This window comes from Triticum urartu, chromosome 3A (assembly GCF_056163025.1).
Source record: "Triticum urartu cultivar PI428250 chromosome 3A, HENAU_Tu73, whole genome shotgun sequence".
Lineage (NCBI taxonomy): Eukaryota > Viridiplantae > Streptophyta > Magnoliopsida > Poales > Poaceae > Triticum > Triticum urartu.
In genome coordinates this window covers 367,784,746-367,797,860 of record NC_141875.1, presented here as the reverse complement: position 1 = coordinate 367,797,860, position 13,115 = coordinate 367,784,746, and the positions used below count along the sequence as shown (strand labels likewise).

Sequence of the window (13,115 nt, the reverse complement as noted above, 5' to 3'; positions counted from 1 at the left end):
AAACGGTATAGCACCCCTCAAAAAAAGACGGTATAGCATCCATGGTATGCAGAACATGGTTTTGGCACCGCTATTATACATCATGACGCACTCGTATGTCATTCAGTCACCTACACTATCCGTTCTATTCCCAGACGACAAAAATGCACAATCCTTTTTGTTGTTGTCCAGAAGCAACTAACTAAACCTCCATTTCGTACACCCATAAAAAAGTGCATCCTCCCAAATTCTCTCAATGCAGGAGAGATGAATACTCAACAGACTCTGGCCTCTGCTTTTGCCCCTTCCTGTGGGCCACTTTGATGCTTTCTTCTCTTTAGCCATCTTCTTCCATCCATGCAACAAGGAATCAAATCCTACCTTTTTTATTTCCTCGCACCACCATTCCTTTTCCGTTTCCATTGACCAAGATTGGGCATAAATGCCCCATGGGGCCTCCTCAAGGTCGCTGCTTCGGATGGGCATGGCGAATTGGAGAGCAGAGCATGCCCTACATACGGCGCTCGCTTGACGCCATGGACGACCAGGAGGGAGGCTGGAATGGAGGAGCTGGCCTCTTATTCTCCCTCCGGTTTGATCCCATGAGGGCGGGCTTCGATCGTGCTCTGGCCAGCTTCCCTGTTTCCGCGCTGATTAGCCGCCTTCTTGGATGGGGCAAGAACAGTGGCCAAGGGAGGCCGCAGGGGGCCGTGATGGTCGCCGCCGCCGTTGCTCTTTACGCGGCTGCGCTCTTTGTTCCAGATCAGCAGCCTCGCCGGCGACGCCTGGCTGCTTCTGCTGCAGCTAGGCCAACTTCTGGTATGCGGCTTGTTTTATTAGTTGATCGCACCCTGCGCTCGTGCTCAAATTCTCATCATCTGCGATTTGATTTGCATCGATTTTTCTGCAGCAACCAGACCTCGTGCTGTGCCTGCGCCGGATGATGGCCTTAGAATTCTGTCGTCGAATGTAAGTCGTGATCCTTGGCTAGAGCTCCCGTCTCTCGATCACGGCGATTCGCGATCGAACTAATTGCTTGCCCTTTGTATAAAAGGATGAATATCTGGAGAACGTGATCCACAGCGTGTCGATCGGTGCCGGGGACGATGAGCCGGTTCTGGTGGCAAGAGTTCAGACCATGCCACCCGACGTGGCTGGAGCAACCTCTGCATGGGAAACGGAGCACGATAGGCTGGAGAAGGAGGAGGTCGAGCGATTCAAGCAGCTGTGGCTGTCGCTCGTGGAGCGGGAGCAGAGGCTGGAGCTCCGGCTGATGGACCTCGACGGCCTTATAGAGCAGGAGGCCACCGTGAAAGAGCTCGAGAACCGCGTGGGCCTCGCCGCCGTGGAGGCGCGGCTCCTGGAGCTCAAGGTCTTGTCGCTGGGTGAGGAGAACGAGAGGCTCAAGGCCCAGGCGGCGGAGCTGGAGGCCGTCCGGGCCCAGCTGGGTCGCGCCAAGGAGAAGCTGCGGGCGCTCAAGGAGCGGGTGCAGGTGGAGCGGGAGGAGTCTCGGAGCGAGGCGGCGGCGCTCCGGGACAAGGTGATGGAGCTGGAAAAGACCGGCGAGAAGAGGGAGAGGGTGCTGGCGGCGGAGGCGGCGGAGCTACGGAGGGCCAAGGCCGCGCTGGAGGAGGAGAACAGGGAGCTTGCTCGGAGGTTGCAGGATGCAGAGCAGGTTTCCACCGCTGTTAGTCTGGTTCATGAGGTGAGTGCATTCCTAATTCTTGATTTCAATGCAACATTTTCTCCCATTTCATTCATATTTGCGAAAATCAATAGCACATGTCAATTTCTCCAGATTTGTGTGTCGATTTTCGAATGGCTTACAGCTTTGGTCAAGTCAACAAAGACATATTCTGGGAAAGAAAAAAAGAAAAAGAAAAAAAGCATGGAACTGTATATTTCTTTGTCAATCAAAAAGTCCTTCTTTCTAAGCTCATGATGCTTTGAAATAGCAAATCCAACAAAATAGTTCACATTTGAAACCAGTTCTTTGGATGTCTTGATTACTTTTATGCTGGCTTTGCAGTTTTGTTGGCAAAACGCAAGATGGCCTTTTCATCTTGATTGGTTTGGAACAAAGTGGCGGCTGAAATCTCTGCCAAGTTGTTTTTGTTATATGTCACTGTCACAGCTTTGATTTGACGCTAAGGCTATGTTGAGAACCTTCTGAATTATTAAGTTGTTATTCTCATCTGGCTCTTGCGTGGTGCAATTGAACATAAGGTGACCAATTAGTTTATCTTTTTATGGTCACAGCTTGGCGATTATGACCAGAACAGCAACATTTTATCATCTTATCTTTTCTGATGTATTACTATTTAATACTTTCTCTGTTTCTAAATATTTGTCTTTTCTAAAGATGCTAACAAGTGACTACATACGAAGCAAAATGAGTGAATCTACACTTTAAAATATGTCTATATATATTCGTATGTGATATTTCATTTGAATCTTAAAAAAGACAAATATTTAGGAACGGACGGAGTAGGTTGAAACAGCAATTATGTTAGTTGCGACATGTTTTGGCATTTCTTTTTTCTAGATCTTTATTCAATACCTTTCTAAAGTATGTGAACTCCAAACGAATAAGTTGCTGCATTTTTTTATCTGTTTCAGAAAAAAGTTGATGCATTATTCCATAACATCCTATAATTCTTGAGATTCAATGGCCAATTGGCGAATTACCAAAGCAAAATGGGGAGAATTCACGTTTTGTTGATAAGCCTTGGAATATACTATATATATGCCAGTTTCTCCCTGTCCCACCGAGAAACCACGCGCACATGTGCCACTATCTTTTGAGAACATTCCTTCCCCACAAGTGCAAAGTCTGAATTTTGCTTAGATAAAACTTTGTCATGTGCTACTCTCTTTCCCTAACTGTCACAGGAATTCAATATCGGCAGTCTCCGTCTATGTGGCTGAACATGCTAATTAATCTTATCTCTTTTTTTTCTGAATTTATTAGGACGACATGGTTGATGAGGCAAGCAACCTGAGGGAGGCGAACGATCGGCTGACGAGGCAGATCGAGCAGCTACACAGCGACCACTGCGCGCACGTCGAGGAGCTCGTCTACCTCAAGTGGGTCAACGCCTGCCTCCGCCATGACCTCCGTGGCGGCGACCACCACCCCTCGTCCGCCCAACAACATCAGGATGGGGTTGGCAGCGCCATGCCGTCGGCCATGGATCTGAGCAAGAGCATGAGCTACCGCTCCAGCGAGAAGGCCAAGGAGCTCATGCTCCAGTATGGCAGCCTCGGCCTCGACGGTTACGACCCCGCGCTCTTCTCGCCGCTCAACGAGTCGACATACGGCGACGGCGAAAGTCACCAGCGGCGCGTTGGAGATCACGACGAGCCAGGGCGGAGCCCGGTCGTGCCGTCGCCGGCCGCGGCCGCGCCCGAGCATCGGGCCGGGCATGGCAAGCTCAAGTTTCTGAGGAATATCAAGAAGCTGCTGGCGAGCAGCAGGAGGAGCCACGGCCACGACCGCAAGAGCAAGAAGGCCGCGCCGGACCACGAGCATCTGGAGAAGGCGATGCGGTGGCTGTCCTCCAGCAGCCACGACGCGCTCGGCGCAGACAGCTCGTACGAGAGCACGCCGCTGTCGTCGTGCGACCGGACGCCGCTGAGCAGCGTGACGACAGTGGACTTGCACGCCCGTGCGCGCGCCGGGGAGGCACCCTCCGCGCCGAGGCTGGAGGCGGAGACTCGGCTGGCGAGGTCCAAGAGCGACAATGGCGCGTCCTTCGGGCGGGAGGCGACCAGGTACCACTCTCTCCGGCCGGACCGCCCGGCCGGTCCGGGGACAGACGGGTTCCACTCGCCGGAGAAGACTAGAAGGTACTCAGACGGGTTGACAAGCTCCTGATCAGTATGTTGGTGCATGGGACGCTCTCCTGCAGGATGATGCTTTTGCACAATAAACTCACTAACAGCAACCGGTCTGTAAGACGAAATGCCAATTTTCTTCATGTTCCGGCATGTTGAAGGGGTGCGCTTGGATTGAGACGTTCGACAAATGGCGTTTTTATTAGCTTCAAATGTAGCATTAAAATCATAATGAATACACGGCAAAACCAAGTTCGAAAGTAGATAGAAAAAATAAAAGACATTAGGCAACAACAAAGTAAAAATAATAATAACGGACACCTGAATATATTACTCCCTCCAATCCAAAATAAATGTCGTAGCTTTGAACTAAGGTTAATTCAGAGTGAAAGTTTTACTTATAATTGTGGATCAAATCTAGAGGAGAGATATAGGTGCCAAGATGTGGCATCGTCCCTTAACGTGTTTTCTTTAAATCTATGAAGCCAAAGCAAGAAGCGTGATCCTGAAGAGATGGTTCTTGTCAAAGATGAGTGCATTGCGTGAATCCTAAATTTTTCAAACGATGGTAAGTGCAACAGATGGACTCTCTCTCTCTTTCTCTCTCTCTCTCTCATCATGCATGAGTAAAATGCACAGAACCACCACTTTCGTGTCACAACTTGCGTAAAACCATCACTTTACAAAACATGACATTTTACACCGAACCGAAGAATTGACAGTGGCAAAACACACTAATGAAAAATGCTAAGTGATTCGCTGATGTCACTAGTTGATTGGGCCCACCTGTCGGGCTAAGTTGGCAAAAAGAAAATTACACATAGACATGTTGACTTGGTCTTCTCTCCCCCACCATCGCGCCCTCCTCCCTTGCCTGGGCGTCCCGCTCGCAGGCGCACGACACTCCTCTGCCTGGTCCGAGCTAGCGAGTCCACCGGTGTGGCAGCATGGATCTCGCACCTCCCAGTTCGTGGCAGATGATCGGCGTGGGAGGAGGCGGGCCAAGCTCGTGCACCTGACGAGGTGTTGTTCATGTTCGTGGTAAACGCTCGCGAGAAGCGCGGTCTGTCAGCAGCTCTCCTTCAGCGACATCTTCGTCAGAAGGGCGCCAACAGAACAAGGACGCAGGAACGTCTGAAGAGCACGCTCCTCGGCCAGCCACCAGGCCCATTTGCGCAAAGAAACGTCCCCGGTGGCTTGCAGACCCAAACTGGGCCTGCTAACGGGTGTAACGCAGGGATATATAAGAGAGAGCTTCTTCCTTGTTTTGACTTGGCTAGGTATTTTGTTGTGGCTTCGGTCGGATCAAAGATTGCTTGTAATTTCGAATTGATGTGAGGGAGGATGGGAGGAACCGCAATAATTCAGTCTAGTTTCTCTAGATTGAGTTGAATTCGTGGTCTGTAGTTTACAATTGGCATCAGAGCCGTTCATCCTAGAGATTCCCCACCACCACTACCCCACCCGATTAAAGGAGAGAAGGCGAGAGGAGATCATGGAGGAGATGTTGGAGGAAGGGCGCTCGATCTACAAGCTGCTCAAGGGTGACATGGCCGGAACCATCGACAAGCATCTTCGCGAGCAGAGGAACGATTTGGTTTAGGCTGCCCGCAAGATGCTCAACGAAATGTCGGCCAATTTGGAAGGGCTCCTCGCCAAACAAGTCGATGCAATTTTGGAGGATCTCATGGGAGAGATCAATCAGATACGAGCAAAGATCAAGAAGGTTAAGGAAGGTAGTCAGGACCTGAGATCGAGCCACTCAGCCATGCCCAGAAGGTTGTTCACGGCGGGGGTTTCTACGTCAGTTGAGGGTCCAAGTGTAGACAAGGAAAACAGAGGCGGGCCGCAGATACTGTATGTTCCTCTGCCAGCCAGGAGCTTGGTTACTTCTAGATCAACCCCGGTGAGACCGTTCTCTGCCCATGATACTAACAGAGTTGCAACTTCTGAAGTGAATTTCAGAGTAGAATTACCTCGATTTGATGGAACTAATCCCCGTTTGCGGCAAACTCGTTGCGAAGATCAATTCTAGTTATGGGCAGTTAATCCTCAGGTGTGGGTGCCATTGGCATCAGCTCAGTTTGGGAGTCGCGGCTCATTGGCTAGAGTCAGTGTAACGTAGGGCGCCCAATGTCAATTGGGAGGAGTTTTGCAGTTTACTGCTGAAAGTGCAACTATCCCTAGGTGGTTTTGGTAATTCATAACAACATATAGCTCATTGAGCTAATGCTATTCCAAGATGATTATTTCAGGAAAGCTCAATGATTGGCATGGCATGGATGTGAAAGTGGAACCCTCAAAATGCTAAGGACAAAGGATTGGCTCAAGCTCAAAAGCTCAAGACTCTTCATTTTATATTTTAGTGATCCAAGATCACATTGAGTCTTTAGGAAAAGCCAATACTATTAAGGAGGGATGAGGTGTTGCTTAATGAGCCCCTTGCTTCATGTGCTTAGTGATATGCTCCAAAACCCTCAACTACTTTCCCATATCCACATATGACCTAAAACCCTAAGCCAAACTCGGAAATACCGATTCTTCCTATCCGGCGCCACCGAGTTTCACTTGTCATTAGCCACTGCCAAACCCTAGCAATTTGGTCCTACCGATAGGGATCTCGGTCTCACCGAGATGGGGTTGCAAACTCTCTGTTTCCCTTTCGTAACTTTTCGGTCCCACCGAAAGAGCGAACCGGTCCCACCGAGATTGCAATGTAAACTCAGTGTTTCCCCTTTGTAACTTTTCGGTCTCACCGAGTTCCACTCGGTCTCACCGAAAGAGCAAATCGGTCCCACCGAGTTTGCCTGACCAACTCTCTGGTTAGCTAATTACCAAATTCGGTCTCACCGAGTTTGTGTAATCGGTCTCACCGAGATTACGTTATGCCCAAAACCCTAACCATATCAGTCCTACCGAGTTGCATATCAGTCCCACCGAAAATCTCTAACGGTCACTAGGTTTACATTTTCGGTCCGACCGAGTTTATTAATTCGGTCCCACCGAGATTGGAAAACTGTGTAACGGTTGGATTTTGTGTGGAGGCTATATATACCCCTCCACCTCTTTCTCATTCATTGTGAGAGCCATCAGAACACACACATCATTCCAACTCATATGTTCTGAGAGAGAACCACCTACTCATGTGTTGAGACCAAGATATTCCATTCCTACCATATGGATCTTGATCTCTAGCCTTCCCAAGTTGCTTTCCACTCAAACCTTCTTTCCACCAAATCCAAATCCTATGAGAGAGAGTTGAGTGTTGGGGAGACTATCATTTGAAGCACAAGAGCAAGGAGTTCATTACCTACACACCATTTGTTACTTCTTGGAGAGTGGTGTCTCCTAGATTGGCTAGGTGTCACTTGGGAGCCTCCGAAAAGATTGTGGAGTTGAACCAAGGAGTTTGTAAGGGCAAGGAGATCGCCTACTTCGTGAAGATCTACCGCTAGTGAGGCAAGTCCTGTGTGGGCGTTGGCCATGGTGGGATAGACAAGGTTGCTTCTTCGTGGACCCTTTGTGGGTGGTTGCTTCTTCGTGGACCCTTCGTGGGTGGAGCCCTGTGTGGACTCGCGCAACCGTTATCCTTCGTGGGTTGAAGTCTCCATCAATGTGGATGTAGGATAGCACCACCTATTCGAACCACGGGAAAAACATCCGTGTCTCCAATTGCGTTTGAATTCTCCAAACCCTTCCCTTTACATTCTTGCAAGTTGCATGCTTTACTTTCCGCTGCCAATATACTCTTTGCATGCTTGCTTGAATCATGTGATGATTGCTTGACTTGTCCCAAAATAGCTAAAATCTGCCAAGAACTAAAATTGGGAAAAGGTTAAGTTTTTATTTGGTCAAGTAGTCTAATCACCCCCCTCTAGACATACTTCCGATCCTACAAGTGGTATCAGAGCTTTGGTCTCCATTTGCTTGATCTCCATAGCTTTTGGTGGTCATAGCCTTGGTTTCACAACCTAGGAGAGTATGGCGTCTAGCGAGGGAAATTATCACCGTAGAGGTCCTTACTTTGATGGTACTAATTTTGCTAGTTGGAAGCATAAAATGAAAATGCATATTCTTGGACATAACCCCGCCGTTTGGGCTATTGTGTGTGTTGGTTTGCAAGGTGACTTCTTTGATGGGAGAGAACCAAACCGTGAAGCTACCGCAGATGAGTTGAAGATGTTGCAATACAATGCTCAAGCTTGTGATATTCTCTTCAACGGATTGTGCCCCGAAGAATTCAACAAAATCAGCCACCTTGAGAATGCAAAGGAAATTTGGGACACTTTGATTGATATGCACGAAGGTACTGACTCCGTCAAGGAATCCAAGTTGGATGTACTTCAAAGCCAACTTGACAAGTTCAAGATGAAGGATGGTGAATGTGTCGCTGAGATGTACTCTAGGCTTGCTCTCATCACAAATGAGATTGCCGGCTTAGGAAGTGAAGAGATGACCGATAGATTCATCATCAAGAAGATTCTAAGAGCCTTGGATGGAAAATATGATACCGTGTGCACATTGATCCAAATGATGCCAAATTACAAAGATCTCAAGCCAACGGAGGTGATTGGAAGAATTGTTGCTCATGAGATGTCACTTAAGGATAAAGAAGAACTTCACAACAAATCAAGTGGTGCCTATAAAGCCTCATGTGAAGCCCCTACATCATCAAGTGAGAAACAAGACTTCAATGAAGAATTGAGTTTAATGGTGAAGAACTTCAACAAGTTCTACAAGAGTAGAAGCAAAGATAGAAGCTCCAAGTGAAGGTCCTACAATGACAAAAGATCTTCTAGTCGAGAGCGAAACTGTTACAATTGTGGAAGACCCGGACACTATTCCAATGAGTGTACGGCTCCCTACAAGAGAAGAGAAGATTCTCCAAAAAGAAGAAGCAAAGGATCACCACCAAGAGAGAGAAGGAGTAGAGATGATCGTTATGAACGAAGATACTCACGGAGAAGCAAGGATTCAGAAAGGAAGGAAAAATCATCAAGGAGCTACACAAGAAGAAGACATCAAGCTCATGTTGGTGAATGGGTATCCGGCTCTGACTCCGACAGCCACTCTGAGAGAAGTTATCACTCCGACTCCGAAGATACTCAAGATGAAGGTGTTGCCGGTCTAGCACTTGTGTCAACCAACTCCTACGACATATTTGACTCACCAAATGAAGGAATTGGAAGATGCTTCATGGCCAAAGGTCCTAAGGTAACACACCCCGAGTATGTTGATTTCAATAGTGATGAAGATGACTTGTTAGGTGATGATTTGCTTGTTGACAACTCTAGTGATGAATACTATGATGAAAGACCAATTAATCATGCTAATCAAGATAAAACGAATGACAATGATAAGGAGAAGATTGAGGCTCTAACTAAAGAACTAAAAACTCTTAAGTTAGCTCATGACACTATCTTCGAAGATCATCGAGAACTTTTAAGAGCTCATGAGAAATTACGCTTTGAAAAGCTCAATCTTGAGCAAGAGCATGAGTTCTTAAAGGCAATCAATGATGATCTCCGCAAGAAAAGTTCTTCTTACATTGCTAAGCGTTTACTCTTATCCACTTACATGCCTCAAGTCAAGTCTAGTAACAAGAAAGATTCTTCCTCTAGCAGTAACAATGATCATGTTAAATCCAATATTGTTGCTTCTAGTAGTTCTCTTGATTCCACTAATGATTCTCTTAGCCAAGTTACACTTGAGCAAGAAAATAGTTTATTGAAGGGAATTATAGAGAAAGGAGTGTACAAAAGCCTTGCCGGGAGTAAGCAATTCGAGGAAATTGTGCGCAAGCAAGGAATGCACCGGAAGAATCAACATGCTGGTTTTGAGCGAAAGTTCAATGCCAATGGAGTTGAGTGGGAAGAAGATCAATACCCCAAGACAAATTTTGTCCCTCAACAAGAGAAGTATACTTCTTTCAAGGGGACACAAGCTCAAGATGATCTTCCACCACAAGACTACAAGCAAAAAAGGCAAGGACAAGCTTCAAGAGGAAATTGATGCATTTGAAGAAGCTCCTAAGACCTTAGTCAAGTGGATTCCCAAGACTACTTCAAGTTCCACTTCATCAAGTACGACTACAACTCCAAGGATTCCCATCAAGATGATGTGGATCCAAAAGAAGAAGAAGAACTAGAGAGTTCTTGAGGGTGACTCCGCCAACATACTTCACTCTTATCATTTTGGCAAGAACAAGTGCAATCAACTTCCACATCTTGCACTAGTTCAAGGAGTCACAAACCCTCTTGTTGGTAAGACAAGGGACAAGGTAACCTAAAAGTTTTCATGGACATCATCTTTTGTGTGCATCACTCTATGTCTATGGATATCCTTGTTTGTTCCTTGTGGGACTAACCCATGTAGGTATTGAAAGTGCAATTCACTCAAATGGATAGCTCCAAGAGATCTACATCAACATTGAGCATCCACATCTTCAATATCTACATGAAGTCATCATCGACAAAACCCAAGGTTAGTTCATCCCTCTTAGGGGGGATATCACATCTAGGGGGAGCTTTACTCTAAGACTTGAGCTAAAGCAACTCTAAAGATGTGAACACAACAATGCTTTATGTAAAAGTGGTAACCCCACTTGAGCTTAAACGATGAGTATGACCTATGATCAAGTGATCTCACTTGACTCCTAAGTCAATATACTCATATATAGATGACCTAGTCATCGCAAATTGCTTGATAGATGATAGAATTGGTTGTGCATGCCTTGTCACATATTTCATTTGCCATCTTATTGTGTGAGCATGCTGATTGCATATTTTACTCATTCGAGGACATCCACTTGTTGTTTTGATTGTTCGGCTTTATTTTTTTTTGCCAAGTGGATGGACAAGAATGCCTAAGAACCTCCTCTAGCTATCTATGCTTTTCTCGTCTCAAACTCTATTCATGCTGCATCACAAAATTTGATCAAGTCAGATTCGAACCACTCTGTGTGAGGAGCGCTCGGAGTCCCCGATTCGTCATAGACTTAAACTTCCAAAACCTCTTTATGATTCTCGGTCTGACCGATTCTCCACTTTCGGTCCTACCGAGATCATTAAGTTGATCTAGATTTTCGATCTCGGTGCAACCGATTTGAACCTTTCGGTCACACCGAGTTTCAGTAACTGCACGCAGTTATGAATCTCGGTGCCACCGAGTCATTCCACTCGGTCACACCGATAGGGTCGGGCTATATATAGTCACGGGCAAAATTTGGAAATTTCTCCGAACCCCTTCGCCCGCGCGATAGCCTGCTCTGCCCTCGTGGTCTCCGGATCGTCTTCTCGCCGCCAGCAGCCTCCAGTCGCTGGTCTCCGTCGCCATCAACAGGAATTCTGCCCCGCCGTTGCCGCCGTAGCAAGTCCTCGCCGAACTAGGGTATGGACTTGATCTTTGTGCTACTCCTCAATCTGATTCCTAGCACATTGTGATCATATTGATTCTAGCCACGTTTGATAAACTTCTATCCAGTCAAAACGCTCATAGATTAGGTTTGATTCAAAAATTCTAGGTTTAGGTTTCCGCCGAAACTATCTCGGACCCACCGAGTTGAAAAACTCGGTCCCACCGATTTGGCTTATGCCATTGCACAAGTGAGACTCGGTCTGACCGAGAATTACTTATCGGTGTGACCGATTTTTGAACTCAGTGAAACCCTAGCAGTCTCGGTGCCACCGAACTGTGACTCGGTCCTACCGAGTTCACTAGTTTAGGTTCCAAAACTGCTTTGGTATCATCGAGTTTGAAAATCGGTAGATCCGAGATGATTTCAGTGGGAAACTAAAACTAAGTTTTTGGATCATTCTTTTTGCAAAAATCTCTGCATTTTGTGATGCTCATCCACTCTATCTCTTCTATAAACTATTCACAGGGTCAGCAGTCAGTTTGCAGCATGTCTGATCAGAGTGATAGCCAAAATATGTCAGAGCAGCAAGTGGTGATGAGTGAGGGCACTAGTCCCTCCAGTTCTTCTAATGAAGGCAGCAGGAGCACTCCTAGCAATTTGCCAAAGGCTGCCACGAGACAAAGGAAGAAGAGGACTTCAGATTCCGAAGATGAGGACTATGTGGCAGAGGAAGAGGCCACTTCCAAGAGAGTTGAGCCAGCTCAAGGCACTAAGCCAGGTCTGAAAATCAAAAGGCCAGCAGGCAGGCAGCCCATGTCAAAGGCAAGAGCCTCAACTGAGAAGCCCACTTCTCAAGAGCCAGTTGCAGCTGAGGGCAAGAAAAGAAAGGAAAGGGTGAAGAAGGCTGTGGCTAGAGTGCTTGGCAAAGCTTCCATCATGGAAGAGGAAGAAGAAGAAGAAGAAGAGGCAGCTGCACCAGCGCCCAATGCACCCAAGCTTATGGGAGATGCCATAAAATCAGGGGGAGCTGCTTCCAAAGCCAAGCCAGCTCCAAAGCCAAAGCCAAAGAGGAACACAAGAAGCATTCCTGCAGCTGAGAAGAACAAGGCCCCAGTGCCTGAGACTGTTGCTGAAGAAGAGGAAGAAAATGTCCTGAGGAAGCTAAAGCCCAAGATCCCAGACCACAACGATGCTCATCCTGTGGCTGAGGATATGAAGCTCAGGAGAGATTCAGGGCTGAGAAAATGGAGAGAAGCAGACCCATATGCTTCAAGGAGAAGGACTGCCATGGACTACAAGTTTCACACCAAGGAGCAGCAGGATTTCTATGAGACTGTTTTGCTAGATAAGAAGCCAATTGTCTGTGACATGAGATGTGTTGATTGGACATACATCAAGGAGAAGGAGGAGCACTACCCAGGAGTATATGACAGCTTTAATGCTTGTGGAGTAGCTGACTTTGTTGGGCAGAAGCTCACAAAGTGGAACGAGGAGCTTATCATGCAGTTCTACTCCACGGCTCACTTTTATCCAGATGGGAGGATCACATGGATGTCTGAGGGTACAAGGTACCAATCTAGAGTGGCTGAGTGGGCACAGATCATTAATGCCCCAGAGGAGCAAGATGAAGACTTGGATATCTATGCCAAGAAGAAGATGGACCATAACTCCATGTCCAATATGTACAAGGAAATTCCCAATGAAGCTCTTGACACCTTCAAATTTGGGTCTGTGCATTACCTTCTGTCAGGACTGCCTACGATCAATTGGATACTAAGGCACACCTTATTGCCTAAATCTGGAGATCACAAGATGATCAGAGGCCATGCTATCAACTTGCTACATGTGTTTGATGTGCCTCAGAAGTTCAAGGTGATGAGCCTCATAGTGGAAGCGATCAAGAGGACTGCAGCAGACCAGAAGAGCAGTTGCGGATATGCCC

The 13,115-nt window shown here is 47.1% G+C and overlaps 1 protein-coding gene across 1 annotated transcript; it reads left to right on the top strand.

The window, feature by feature from the left end:
- Window positions 1–207: 207 nt before the first annotated feature.
- LOC125543994 (uncharacterized) lies at window positions 208–3,996 on the top strand. The gene is made up of 4 exons (XM_048707513.2): window positions 208–798; window positions 890–948; window positions 1,034–1,684; window positions 2,951–3,996. The coding sequence occupies exons 1-4, from the start codon at window positions 429–431 to the stop codon at window positions 3,854–3,856; spliced, it is 1,986 nt and encodes a 661-aa protein (XP_048563470.2). The 5' UTR covers window positions 208–428; the 3' UTR covers window positions 3,857–3,996.
- Window positions 3,997–13,115: the final 9,119 nt, after the last annotated feature.